General features: G+C 32.8%; 2 protein-coding genes across 3 annotated transcripts in view; both read right to left on the minus strand.

Moving 5' to 3' along the window:
- Nucleotides 1-989: 989 nt before the first annotated feature.
- On the minus strand, nt 990-3,693 carry LOC122147086 (A disintegrin and metalloproteinase with thrombospondin motifs 2-like). The gene is made up of 2 exons (XM_042768188.1): nt 3,655-3,693; nt 990-2,411 (listed from the first exon to the last, which is right to left on the minus strand). The coding sequence occupies exon 2, from the start codon at nt 2,371-2,373 to the stop codon at nt 2,008-2,010; it is 366 nt and encodes a 121-aa protein (XP_042624122.1). The 5' UTR covers nt 2,374-2,411; nt 3,655-3,693; the 3' UTR covers nt 990-2,007.
- An 83-nt stretch (nt 3,694-3,776) lies between these two features.
- Nucleotides 3,777-15,087, minus strand: part of LOC109078788 (A disintegrin and metalloproteinase with thrombospondin motifs 14) — a 48,252-nt gene continuing 36,941 nt past the window's right edge. For both annotated transcript variants that reach the window (XM_042768187.1, XM_042768186.1), the window contains exons 11-20: nt 14,304-14,452; nt 14,055-14,227; nt 11,993-12,126; nt 10,727-10,850; nt 9,423-9,503; nt 7,920-8,083; nt 7,675-7,840; nt 6,474-6,606; nt 6,180-6,387; nt 3,777-3,988 (exon numbers count right to left, since the gene is read on the minus strand). In XM_042768187.1, coding sequence (XP_042624121.1) covers nt 3,803-3,988; nt 6,180-6,387; nt 6,474-6,606; nt 7,675-7,840; nt 7,920-8,083; nt 9,423-9,503; nt 10,727-10,850; nt 11,993-12,126; nt 14,055-14,227; nt 14,304-14,452 — 1,518 coding nt within the window. In that variant the 3' untranslated portion in view covers nt 3,777-3,802. The remainder of the gene's footprint in view (nt 3,989-6,179; nt 6,388-6,473; nt 6,607-7,674; nt 7,841-7,919; nt 8,084-9,422; nt 9,504-10,726; nt 10,851-11,992; nt 12,127-14,054; nt 14,228-14,303; nt 14,453-15,087) is intronic.

Here is a 15,087-nt window from a genome sequence, read left to right on the forward strand (position 1 = left end):
AATTTTTTTTCAATTTCCAAAAACGATTAGTAATAATAAATGGTATATGAAAATCGTGTGCTCTGTCACGTGCTGCACATTTGGACAATACAGACATAATCTATTAACATACAGGCATCTGTTTCCACATCTCACCGAGAGAAGCTTCTTTCTCGCCTCTTCATTTGTTCATTTCTCACTTCCTCCCCTTCACTCAGCTCACTCAGAAAGGTCAACAGAATAATATAATGTTCTGTATGAATGCAAATGAAGCTCACAATCATGTCTGGTATCATTTGAAATGTCTCAGTGTGACTGGTGCGATGCTCTCAATCTTACAAGAAGCAGACTTAAAGGTACTAAAGAGTTTAGAGATATGTTGCTTACTTTAGAGGATGTGCTCTTTCATGCAAATTACAATCTGTACCCAAAAGGAGTAAATGCTCGACATATAGGACTTAATCAAAGCACATTTCCAATTGTTAGTTCCTGTCTCCATTTGGAGGATGTTTGTCTTGCTCTGAGTCTTTAAGTGAAAGCTGCAAGAGGACCAGGGCGCTTCTGTATCTTTCTAAAGTCAGGTATGCATGCTTTTCTCTTAGATGCATCTTGGCATAATACATGTTTAGCTGACTAATAATAAATTGTAAGATAAAAAAGTTTGTCAAGACAAACTTTAAGTTTGAAAAAGTTTGAAAAGATTAAAAAGTTTAAGTTTAAAAAGTTTTAAGTTTGACGGTTTTCATTCTGTAATAGTTTGAAGTTTAAAGTAGTTTTGAAAGCTTAAAGTTTGACTGAAGATAGATAGATAGATAGATAGATAGATAGATAGATAGAAATGCAGATGCTAGAATACCCCTGTGGTTGCTAAGGTGTTGCTATGCGGTTGCTAGGATACCCGGGATGGTTGCTAAGGTGTTGCTATGCCGTTGCTAGGGTACATGGGGTGGTTGCTAAGGTGTTGCCATGCAGTTGCTAGGGAACCGGGGTGGTTGCTAAGGTGTTGCTATGCGGTTGCTAGGGTACCCGGGGTGGTTGCTAAGGTGTTGCCATGCAGTTGCTAGGGAACCGGGGTGGTTGCTAAGGTGTTGCCATGCGGTTGCTAGGGTACCCAGGGTGGTTGCTAAGATGTTGCCATGCGGTTGCTAGGTTACCTGAGGTGGTTGCTAAGGTGTTGCTATGCGGTTGCTAGGGTACCCGGGGTGGTTGCTAAGGTGTTGCCATGCAGTTGCTAGGGAACCGGGGTGGTTGCTAAGGTGTTGTCATGCAGTTGCTAGGGTACCCAGGGTGGTTGCTAAGGTGTTGCCATGCGGTTGCTAGGGTACCCAGGGTGGTTGCTAAGGTGTTGCCATGCGGTTGCTAGGGTACCCAGGGTGGTTGCTAATGCGGTTGCTAGAGACCCGGGGCGGTTGCTAAGGTGTTGCTATGCGGTTACTAGGGTGTTGCTATGCGGATGATCTGTTTTGTATGTGTGTGCACAGTCACTTCTTTCTTTGTGCACTTTTTGTGTTTTTGTTTTCACCTCTATGTAAATCTTTAGGAATAAACTCTTGTTCAAAGGACCTTGAACTTTGCATCTCGTTTGGTGTGCGGATCTGTTGCCTTGGCTTTATTGTATTTTTCTCACAATAAAATGGAGCCAGATTAGTATTTAACTTAAATTAAATTATTTAGCAGGAAACCTTGGATACCTTCGTTGGGCCAACTGGGTGAACTCTGCTGAAGTCGGTCAATCACAAAACTACATCAGAGTTACAAAGCAAACGCACGCAGCTAGACTCAAAATAACACTGCTATTAACTATATGAGCAAATAACGATGTGCTACAGCCACAAACACGCTAAAAAGTGAAGACGCGTGCGTCTAGTAGTCCTGAACACACACACAAAAAAACACGGATTGAGCCACTGCATTTCAAGAACAGCACCTTTCACGGTTTTCTCCCGGTTCAACACACGGAGCAGAGGATTGTGGGTGACGTCGGTTCGTTCTGAGGTAACCGGTAGCTGCTGTCTGATTGGTCGGCGATCATGTGACCGGCGAGTCCACAGTGGTGCTCTGGTTCTGGAGTCCGTCTGGAGGTAGAAGTGAGGTGACGGGCTCCGGATGGGACGTGCTCTCGTCCGCTTTAGGGCTGGAGGAAGTGGGCGGCGGTCTCTGGGTAGCTGCTGTAGTGGTGTGCATGAGCGGAGCCGCTGTAGATGGAGATACAGACGTCTGCTGTGTCGGGGCAGGATTCGTTTGAAGTAGTTGAGGGAAAGTGAAATCCGGAAGCCAAGAGAAGGGAGGATGAACGTCTGGAGAAACAGTACTGAAACCCAACTTCCTGTTACAGGACTCGCAGCAGAGCTTATGATAACCCGGGATGGAGCAGTAGCGCGCCAGAACCTCCATCTGACAGAAGATGGACTTATCACCCAGACACGGCTCATCTGGAGGACAGACGCAAAGAAACATTTCAGGACAGGAACCATAAATATATTATTATAAAATACAATAGAATCTTGAAAAATGCAATAAAAACATACATTATATATAATGAAAATATATTTATTATATTTACATGAGTATATTTGAATTTAATTATACAGTAGTTAATAATATTAATACAAGACTTGTTAATATAATAAATTAATTTTATAATTAATAAAATTAAATCAATAAAAGGAATAATGAAAATACTCTAAAATGTAATTAATTGGATATATTAATATATTTAATATATTTAGATCAGTATTCATTAACTTAATTAATAATTTTTAACAAAAAATTAATACAATTAATAAAAATACAATAAAATAAATTTTATGAATTACATATATAAATATATAATTATTATATTTAGGTGAGTATTCATTAATTTAAATATACCATAACACATGAAACATTTTAATTATTTAATTTAATAATAAATAAAATGAATACAACAATTTTAACATAATAAAATGTATTTATTTAGGTTAATATTTATTTGTTTTAATTTTTTTTTTCGGTTTTAATTTCTAATAGCATATTTTATACTATTAATTTCTAGAAAAGTTTTAGTTTACTTAAATTTCTAGTAGCTTTTTTTTCATTTTATGAACTGCAATTACATTACTGATTAATTACTGAAGTATTGTTTGGCATAATATGTAAAAAAACATTAATATATGACTATATACTACTGTCCAGTTTTTTTCTTAAAGAAATTAATACTTTTATTAATCAAGGGCTCCTTAAAATTGATTTAAAAAATGCCAGTAGAGACATTTATAATGTTACAAAAGATTTCTATTTCAAATAAATGCTGTTCTTTTGAACTTTCAGAATCCTAAAAAATAAAATGTACCACGGTTTCCATAATAATATTGAGCTGTTTTCACCATTGATAATAATCAGAAATGTTTCTTGAGCAGCAAATCATCATATTAGAATGATTTCTGAAGATCATGTGACACTGAAGACTGCAGTAATGATGCTGAAAATACAGCTGCGCATCACCGAAATAAATTACACTTTAAATGATATTCACATAGAAAACAGCTGTTTTACATTGTAATAATATTTCAGAATTTTTAATGCATTTCAGGTCAAATAAATGCAGTGAATGTGAACGCGTCAGTGAATGAACACAGAAGTGGATCACTGGCCTGATCAATAATCCATCAGCGTCTGTATTGACGAGTCACTTACTAGAGACTTTATCCAGAGTGTTTTCCGCTGGTTTCTCCTCCTCAGCTCCAAAATACCCCAATATATACTTAGTAAAAACGGCTAAACATGGAGCTAAAGATACTAACACAAAGGGAGGAAAAACACCACAAAGACACACTTAAGCCTCTTAAAGCTGTTGACAGAAAGGCTTCAGGAGCCGAAGTCTCATCAGCGTCTCACATGATCTTGTGTTTGCTTCACCTGTGCAGGGAGGAAGCTTGCAGACGGACACGGAATCGGGTTTGTTTGCGTCACACTGTCCGGAGCAGATGACCTGCCGCTGCTGGATCCCTTCACCGCAGCTCACCGAACACTACAGGAAACAATCACATCCAGACAGGAAACACAAACATCTTCATGTGTACAGATCGTTCAGCGGAGCGCGTGAGGAACCATGGGTGTGAACTGGTGTTTTACTGTCACATTCTTGGACTAATAATAACAAATGTGACCTTGGACCACAAAACCAGTCATAAGGGTCAAATTTTAAATATTGAGATTTATACATCATCTGAAGCTGAATAAATAAGATTTCCATTTATGTATGTTTTGTTAGGATCGGACAATATTTGTCTGAGATACAACTATCTGAAAATCTGGAATCTGAGGGAGCAAAAAAATCTAAATATTGAGAAAATCATCTTTAAAGTTGTTCAAATGAAGTTCTTAGCAATGCATATTACTAATCAAAAATTAAGTTTTTACATATTTACGGTAGGAGATTTACAAAATATCTTCATGGAACATGATCTTCACTTAATATCCTAATGATTTTTGACATAAAAGAAAAATCTATAATTTTGACCCATGCAATGTATTGTTGTCTATTGCTACAAATAAACCCCAGAGACTTAAGACTGCTTTTGTGCTCCAGAGTCACAAATATTACAACTTTAAAATTATCTATGCATTCAGAACCACAAATGTAGCTATTTGACTTTATTTAACTATTAAAACTATTTGAATTTAAACCATTAAAATGTATTACAAAATGATTAGATATATGAATGAAACTTTTTAATTAAAAATCTGAAATGCTAATTATTAAATTTAAATCAGTGGTGTATTTGTACGTGTATTTATTTGTCGTACTTAAAAATAATAACAATACTAGTAATTAAATAAAAAATGGAACACATAATTAAGACTAGCAGGTAAAAAATGTTAAACTCATGGGTAAATGTGCACTGATTATAAAAAATATAACCACTTAAAAATTTAGAACCATGAACTTTTAGTTATATAACATTTAAAAATAATTATAATTTAATTTATTAAAATATATTACTAAATTATTAAATTTTTAGATCAAACTTTTCAATTATACATCTTAAATGTAAATCATAATTTAAATCAGTAGCGTATTTGTATGTGTATTTATTTAATATATGTCTTAAAAATAATCACAATGTTATAAATTCAATCAAAAAATGAAAAATTTCTAGTAATTAATACTAACTCACAGGTATAAATGTCAAACTCACAGAGAAATGTGGACTGATAATAACAAATATTACCACTTAAAAATGATCTTTGAATTTAGAACCACAAACTTTCAGTTAATTAACCTTTATTTAACAATTGAAATAATTTGAATTCAATTTATTAAAATGTGTTACAAAATTACTACATTTATAAATTAAACTTTTCAACTTAAATCTTAAATGCTAATTAATTTAAATCAGTATTGTTTTCGTATGTATATTTATTTAATATCTGTCTTATTTAAATATAATAACAATACTAGAAATGAAACATTTCAATAAATTAATACTAACTTTGACTGATATTACCACTTTAAAATTATCTTTGCATTTATAAACAACAAACTTTGTTATTTAACCTTTAACAATTAAAATAATTTATTTTTAATAATTTAATTTAATTAATTAAAATGTACTACAAAATGATTATATTTATAAATGAAATTTTCAATTCTAAATCTAAAATGCAAATGAGTTAATTTAAAGCAGTAGTGTTTTTGTATGTGTATTCGTTTCATATTTGTCTTAATAAATAAAAATACTAGAAATTAAACATTTTGAGAAATGAATACTCGCAGGTAAAAATGTCAAACTCACAGGTAAATGTAGATTGATAATAACAAAAATCACCACTTAAAAGTTATCTTTGCATTAAGAAGCAAGTTAGTTTTAGTTATTTTAATTTTTGTTTTATTTAACAATAAAATAGATCAGAATAAAAATAATATTTCATATTGATTTACTGTGATGCATGTTCTATATTAATGTAAAAACATTAAAATAATAAAATATATGTTCACACTGAATTTTTTCGAAAAAAAAAAAAATAAATATAATTTTTTTTATTATTAAATGCAACTATTCATTGTTGTCTTTCACTAAATTGCTTTTACTGCTATTTAATAATAAAAGTATTACAGCGATTTTTACCTCAATTAAGAAGGTTTCAGGCACCAAATCACAAAATGACTTGCTCAGTAATCCTCTGTTTGTATGATATATCTGCTAATAAAGCCTCACCTGTGACCAGGCTCCGGTCCTCCACGGAGACGGGCAGGCGCTGCTGTTACAGGCTCTGCGGGTCTCGGGACGCTCCTCGCTGCAGTATTTGGTGTGAACGGGTCTGTTGGTGCCGTTCTGGAGCGGCTGCATGCACTGGACCACACGAGACTGATATCCCAGCTTCCCGCAGGACTTACTGCACGGACCCCACTCCTCCAGCACCCACCTGCACACACACACACACACACACACACACCTCGGTCAGGCTTCAGTCAGGTCTCAGGTGACTCTTCGTGCTCGTGTGGGACTCACGTGGGCTGGCTGCAGCTGTTGGTGTTGCAGCGCTTACGGATGGGTTTGGGCTTTTTACCGATCTCGCAGAAGTTCCTGTGAACCAGACGCCCGTCGCTCTTCCTCCGACAGCCGTATTTAGTGTACTGGACACCTGAGGAACACGCGTGCATTAGCACTTACACGGTTTAACAAATGCATTTATACACTACAGGTCAAAGCTTCGGAATGATTATGATTTTTTGAAGTGGATGTTAAAAAAAGTATCTTATGCTTACCAAGATGCATTTATTTGATCAAAAACAGTAAAAATTATGGAAGCTTGTTTCTGTCACAGAATAAAAACAGTAAATGCAACTTTTTGTCTCACAATTCTCCCTAATTTCATACAATATCACAATTTTTATATAATTCCATACAAATCACTTTAATAATTATATTTATCCTTTTAACTCAAATTAATTTTTGGATTTTTTTTCCGCAAAATTCTAACTTTTTCTCTTTTTTTGCATTTATGCTTGTTTCTCGCAACTCACACTTTCTCTCGATATCAGCATAACATCTCACAATACATACAACAATTCATACAATTTCAAGCATACAACTGCAAGTTTACAAATCAAAGAACACATTCTCATCTCATGATTCCAAGTTTATATTTCGCAATTCAGACTTTTTTCCTTGCAATTGCGAGTTTAAATCTTGAAGAAGTTCTGACATTTTTCATGCAATTGCAAGTTTACACCTTGCAAATTCTGACTTTCTTGCAACATTTTTCCTCAGATTTCTGAGTTTATATTTTGCAATTACTTTATAAGTCCAATTTGCCAAAAAAAAAAAAAAAAAAAAAAACATGAAATAAAAAATAAGTTAAGCATGACATTTCATCTCACATCTTACAACTCTTTTCAACTTTTTTCTCAGAAATCTGAGTTCATATCTCACAATTCTGTTTCTTTTTCCAGCATGGAATAAAAGATGCCGCTTTTTTTCTCACAAGTGAAAATCAGCTTTGCATCACAGGATTAAATTACATTTTAATTAAAATATGCTCAAAACAGTTATTTTAAACAGCAGTGTTTCACAACATTACTGTATTTTTGATCAAACAGATGCAGCCTTAGTGAACATAAGAAGCTTCTTTCATAATCATTTTTCCAAATCTTTCTCCAAACGTTTGGCCTGCAGTGTAATAAATCTCAGAGTGTGTTCAGTGGCACACCTCCGCCGCAGGGTTTGGAGCACTGCGACCAGCTCTTCAGCGCCCACTCGTACGTGTCCAGTTCGGCCAGCAGCACGTTGTTGTTGGTGATGACCGGCAGAAGATCTTCATGAATGATGTATTTGTAGCTCAGACTGATCTTGGTGTCCTCGGCCTGCGGGACGATCTGTCCAGAGCGACAAACTCAAACTCAGCACCCACTGCACAAACTCAACCCAACGCCAGCAGCGCTACGCCGCTCTTACCAGCACCACGATGGCTTCGTGCAGCGGCCCGACGGTCTTCAGCGACTCTTTGGCGTTTGCCAGTGAATACTCCCACTCCAGGCCGTTCTCAATGAAAGTCTTGGACGTGATTTCTTCTCCCTTGGCGTTCAAGATGAAACTCCCCGTGACCTGATTTTTAACAGCTGAGGAACACGAGCATGAACAGAAGAAATAATATAGGTTCAATACAACTCAAACTCTATTGAGAGCATCTGTGGCCTTTTTATTATTATTATTTTAACTCCGTTTGTAAAGAAAAGAGATGCTGAAGATAATCAATATTGTGCAGTACATACTAGTTTCTAACAGCAGGCATTATACACTCATAAATGTTTCAAACTATAGTACGCTACAATATAACATTTATCTTCTATTTTAAAACGTTTAATTCAATTTTTTAAATACATTTTCTTATATTGTAAAATTTCATAATACTATTACAGTTTGAATTAATATATTGAATTTGGTTTTTATATTTCAGTTTTCAATTTTGTTGGTTTTTCATTTTTATTTTTGAAATATTTTTTATTTTTATTTATTTTTATTTCACCTTCAGTAATTTTACAACATTGTGCAGTAGATACAATTTATTTATTTTTTTTAAACAGCAGGCATTTTACAATGATACAACTGTATGGTTACATTATAACATATATTTATCTTCTATTTTAAATGTTTAATTCAATTTTGTGTAAAACATCTTTATTATCTAATGTCACTCACGGTATCTCTTATATTATTAATTTTGTTAATACTTTTATATTTTCAGTTTTCAGTTTTTGTTTTAGTAACGTTTAATATTTTCCCCCATTTTTATTATTTTTATTAAATATTTATTTTTAGTTTTAATTCATTTTTATATCAGTTATATTAGTAATTTAGTACTTCAATTTAAACTTATTTTATTTCAGTAAATTGTCAAGGCGACATTTCTAATTTTTATTCATCTAATATTTATATTTTATTATTTCAGTTTTATTTGAATTTCATATGTTTATTCAAAAAGCACTTTTCACACTTCATTGCATTAATGAAATATATTAATGAAAATGTTTTTAACAATTTTGGTTTTGGTCAACAACACTGCTATATACCATACTATAGAGTCTATGTACTATAAAGTGCACAAATAGTAAGAGCAGTATGCTACTCTGAACACAGCCAACATCAACTCATGTGCATATGGTTTTATTGACATAAAATAAAATTCCATGTACTTCACATTAAAACACTTCATATTTTCTCTGACAGTGCATCAGTCTCTCAGCAGGAGCTGAACATGAGCTCAGGGATTCAAAACAAAATAAACAATAAAAGAAAAGAAACACAAAACCATCAGAAAAACTGCTTAAGCCAAGCTGGGAGAAGTTGGGGAATCTAAAAAGGCACACAAAGCATGATGGGAAGGCAGTAATTGGTCTCAATAGGATGCATTGGGTTTGTGCCGCTGGAGAAATGCAGGTTTCACCGGTACAAACTCACCAATTACGTGAGGCGACGTTTCATTCTCCTCGATCACAATGTGCCGAGCACCAGCAGGAATATCAAACATCTTCAGCAAACCTAACGAACAGAGCGAGAGCTCAAGTGATTACGCTCGTCAAGAAACAGCCCTATAATTCACTCAGATTTCACACAGAAATCAAAAATTGTATTTTGCACAAAGCAAATGAGGCCTACTTTAGCACTAACGAAGTTATTTCCATTATAATAAAACACATTTTACACACAAAGTCTCATAACCGTAACAAAAAATCTCATTATTCTGATTTTAATGTGTGAGAGGGAGATTCATTCAGTTATGAAAATATGAAACACAGAGATGCTGTAGAGATTCAGAGATACAGAGCTCATCTTTATTTTTGTCCAGTTTTATATGAAAAACAATCCAATAGACGAACCTCGCGACGAAAAGTCCTGCTTATATTTCATCACAAAATCATAAATTATATTTTGCATAAAGCAAATGAGGCCTACATTAGGACTAATTAAGTTATTTTCATAAAAATAAAACATTTTACCACATAAAGTCTCATTACCATGACGAAAAAACTTGTTTGTTTTTATGTGTGTTTATTAGTAATTATATATATATATATATATATTTCTATTTAGTTTTAAATAGTTTTTATTTCAGTTTTTGTAATTTTAGCACTTCAGTATAAACTCATTTTATTTCAGTTTTTCATTTCTCATTTAATTTTATTTTTTAGTTATAATGAAAATTATTTTTAATAGTTTTATAAACATATTTTTTTCAGTTAGTTATTAAAACAACATTTTTATTTAGTTTAAGTTTTTTTTTATCTAATATTTATTTTTTATATATTTTGTATATTTTTATGTTATATATATATATATATATTGTTTCAATTCATTTATTTATTTATAAAGCACACAGTATTACTGAATAAATGAAAATGTTTTTAAAAAATTTATTTAAAACAACACTGCTTTATACCATACTATAAAGTCTATACAGTATATTACAAAATAAGAGTAGTATGCTATTCTGAAGACAGCAAACATCAAGCTCTCTGTATCTTGTTTTATGTAGTAAAATAAAACTCATTGTACTTCACATTAAAACACTTCATATCGTCTCTGATAAATCAGGCTCTCGGCAGGAGCTGAACATGAGCTCAGGGATTCAAAACAAAAAGAAAAATAAAAAAAAAAAAAGTGAGAAATATAAATTGAATTTTGAGCGTTCTTGGATCAGAGGGAAAGATTGAAATGAACGCTACTGTAGTAACTAATGAAACGTGGTTTTGTCAGTGTTGTACCTGTCTTCTTGGGGGTTTTGGTGAGCGTGAGTTTGACGGTTCGGCAGTGTGAATTGTCTCCCTCACAGACGCCGCATTTATCCTCCTGTTTGTACGAGCCCACCTCCTTATCACAGCCCACGTTCTGATCAGAAGAGACAGACAGGAGGGTTTCATTCATATTTAATAGAAACAGGTCAGACACGCTGAAGTGAAAGCAAGATGAATCAATGATGAGTCTCTGAGGTCAGTTTGAGTTGGAATCACTGCGACTACATTTATTTGCACAATTTGTTTCAACATACTTGTTTAAAAAAAGTATTTACAGACTCACTGGAATCATCAAATAATCCTAGAAAATATTCCTAAATATTTACAATTCCTAGATACTCCTAGAAGTCCATGCACAGCATTTAACTTGTTCTTTGGTTTCTAGTTTAACTAGTCTACTATTGCTCAAATACGTATGTACAGTATGTGTAAACTGCACTATGTGTAACACATGGCAAATATATATATATATATATACTATTAAATATATATATATATATATATATATATATACACATATACACAAATTCATATAAATATGATAAAATAATATATAAGAAATGAGTACTTCTATTTAAGCAAAGATGCATTAAATTGATCAAAAGTGCCAGTGAAGACATTTATAATGTTACTAAGGTTTCTTTAAGTTCTTTTAAACTTTCTATTCATCTGTGAATCCTGAAAAATAAAATGCATCACGGTTTCCACAAAAATATTGTGCAGCACAACTGTGTTCAACATTGATATAAACTCAGAAAAGTGTTTCTTGAGCAGAAAATCATCATATTAGAATGATTTCTGATACGATCATGTGACACTGAAGACTGGAGTAATGATGCTGAAACTTACAGCTGCGCATCACAGAAAATATAAATCTACAGTTAAACCGAGGATTCACATAGAAAACAGCTGTTTTAAATTATAATAATATTTTACATTTTTACTGTATTTCTGAGCAAGTAAATGCAGCTTTGGCGAGCAGAAGAAATTAAAATATCTTACCAACCCCAAACTCTCTGTTATTTTATTTTATATATTTCAGATATTTTAAAATACTATTATTTCATTGATTGATAATTTTTTTTAGCTCAATTATATATTGTAGCTTTACGTTATATTGGTTATATTTAGTGTCTTAATCAGATATAATGATCTGACTGAATCATTCAAATGCACCAGCTTCAGTGAATGAATCAGACATCAGTATTGTGTTCATGTGCATGATGTGATTCTCACCAGACACTCTCCTCGAGCGCAGACGCTGAACGGATCCGTGTAACTGCAGCGCGTCCCATCATGCATCACCTGGTTCATGAACACGACTTCACCCGTCTCTTTAGAGCGGCAGCTCAACTCGCACTTATGAGCCTCTGAAATACACAAACAGCCACGAGACGTCAACATCTCTCTTTGAAGATCATAAAATCAGTCCTGTGTTAATATGCTTACTAATATTAAAGGACTTGTCTCTTTGTATAAAGGTTGATGGGATTTTGCAAACATCACAGTGACTTTAAGTGTACAGATAAGCTGCAGACATGAACTAACAGGCACAAAAGTAATTTCCTTGGGTCTGTCTCTAATTAAAGTACCGCTGTGAATAAAAGCGGCTGCGAAATGACCACCTACTTGCTGTCAGGAGTTCACAGCTCATGAAATGCAGATGAGAGATGTACAAAAGAGAAATGTGTCTCAAGGTGAGCCGTGACTCACATCAGCTCACACACAAAACATGTTAAAGAGATTTCCGTCAGCACGAGAGAATGAATGCCTTTGATGTATACAGTATGTGCATTTATAGAGTGTTTTTCTCTTTATGTCTCTCTGCTCCTCGGTCTGTCTTTCTCACAGTCTTCTTATGTTCTCTATCGGTTTCTGGCAGGAACATTGTGTTCAGTGTCTTGTGTCTGTGGTGATCTTCAGCCGTTTTAGGGTCACGGTGAGTCCTACGCTCTTTCAGAGAAACTGAATACACTGAGCATCAGGGCAACAAAAGTGACAAAAATATCCAAAATGTTTAAAAAATAACAACGAGTGAAATACACATTTTTGTTACAATTTTACACTAGACTTCAAAAGACTGGGGTCGGTAAGTGTTTTGAAAGAAGTCTCTTCTGCTCACCAAGACTGCATTTATTTACTGATATTTATTTAAATACAGTACAATACAATAAAAAAATGTGAAATATTATTAAAGTTTAAAATAACTGTTTTCTATGTGGATATATATTAAAGTGTAATTTATTTCTGTGATGCGCAGCTGTATTTTCAGCATCATTACTCCAGTCTTCAGTGTCACATGATCTTCAGAAATCATTCTAATATGATGATTTGCGTCTCAAGAAACATTTCTGATTATTATCAATGTTGAACACAGTTGTGCTGCACAATATTTTTGTGGAAATCGTGATACATTTTATTTTTCAGGATTCACAGATGAATAGAAAGTTCAAAAGAACAGCATTTATTTGAAAAAATAAATATTTTGTAACATTATAAATGTCTTTACTGCCACTTTTGATCATTTCAATGTGTCCTTGATGAATGAAATTATAATTTATTTCCAAAAAACCTTATTGACCTCAAACTTTTAATTGGTGGTGGTATTTTATAATATTCAGTTCTAATATCTGTATACAACATCAGCTAAAATAACAGCTAATACAACTAAATAATAATAATAATACAAAATAAAATCAGCTGTTTGTGTGTGTATGTATGTATATATGTATGTTCATAAGCATGCAACATACTTTGTTTTTTATTGAAGGTTACAAAAATATAGCAAAAATGTTCCAGAACAGGGTTTCCGAAACTGCGGTTTGTGAATTGATGAAAAGTTGATAATTATTTCAGTCATATGAAAATGTAAAATTAAAATAAATAATTGCAATTGAAATAAAAACCTAAACAAAGTTATATTTAAACATATTACAAATCATTATTATTATTATTATTATTATTATTATTATTATAAAATTTTTTTATATTACAATATTTTAATATTAAATAATTTAATAATTTTATTATTATTATTTTATATTATATTATTTTAATATTTTATTTGCTATATCATGTGACCATTAATATATTAATATTTGCATCCAGAAATCAATTATCTGGAACAAGGATTCCAAACATTTTTGTCAGCCAAATATCTTGAAATAATTCAGATAAGTTAATATTTTGATATTTTAATAACACATTTGAATGTTTACATATCAGTTAATATAAACACTTTATATCTGAATATATTAATATTTAAAGTGAAAAATGGATTAAGCAGTGTTTGTCTCACCATCAGGGTGTTCGTATGGCAGCCACGTGTGTTTGATGTTATTGTGGTATTTGTTGCTGCGCTGGACGCACTGCTGCGCTCTGAAGTCCTCGTACGGGCCGGGACAGTCCTCTGTGTTACACACCTGATAATCGAACGTTGACCCCGGACAATCACGACCTCCGTATGCCGGACTGCAGAGACAGAGGACATGAATAACAGAAGGGTTTCATTGATACATGAGCTGGTGTAAGCAGGTTTGTAACGCACACAGGGTTGTTGCACTGGCGGCTGCGGGACCGAACGCCTCCTCCGCAGGTACGAGAGCACGAGCCGAACTTCCCCCAGGAACTCCAGCCTCCGTCGTGTCCGTAGGGCTGATTGGATGACCTCCAGATGCAGTGGCCCTTAAAACACCACTGCAACACAAACACACAACCATAACTACACTGTGTCCTAAACATATGACCATATTAGTTGCCATATAAGAGTAAAAAATATCAATGACTATTGTTCAATATAGAGGCTATTGTTCATTTATGAGATTAAAATATCAATGGCTATTGTTCAATTATGAGATTAAAATATCAATGCTATTGTTCAATCAAGAGGCTATTGTTCATTTATGAGATTAAAATATCAATGGCAATTGTTCAAATATGAGATTAAAATATCAATGGCTATTGTTCAATTATGAGATTAAAATATCAATGGCTATTTTTCAATTATGAGATTAAAATATCAGTGATATTGTTCAATTATAATATTAAAATATCAATGATATTGTTCAATTATTAGATTAAAATATCAATGGATATTGTTTACTTAAGAGATTAAAATATCAGTGATATTGTTCAATTATGATATTAAAATATCAATGATATTGTTCAATTATGAAATTAAAATATCAATGATATTGTTCAATTATGAAATTAAAATATCAAAGATATTGTTCAATTATGAGATTAAAATATCAATGGATATTGTTCAATTATGAGATTAAAATATCAGTGATATTGTTCAATTATGATATTAAAATATCAATGATATTGTT

Source organism: Cyprinus carpio, chromosome A12 (assembly GCF_018340385.1).
Source record: "Cyprinus carpio isolate SPL01 chromosome A12, ASM1834038v1, whole genome shotgun sequence".
NCBI classification, from domain to species: domain Eukaryota; kingdom Metazoa; phylum Chordata; class Actinopteri; order Cypriniformes; family Cyprinidae; genus Cyprinus; species Cyprinus carpio.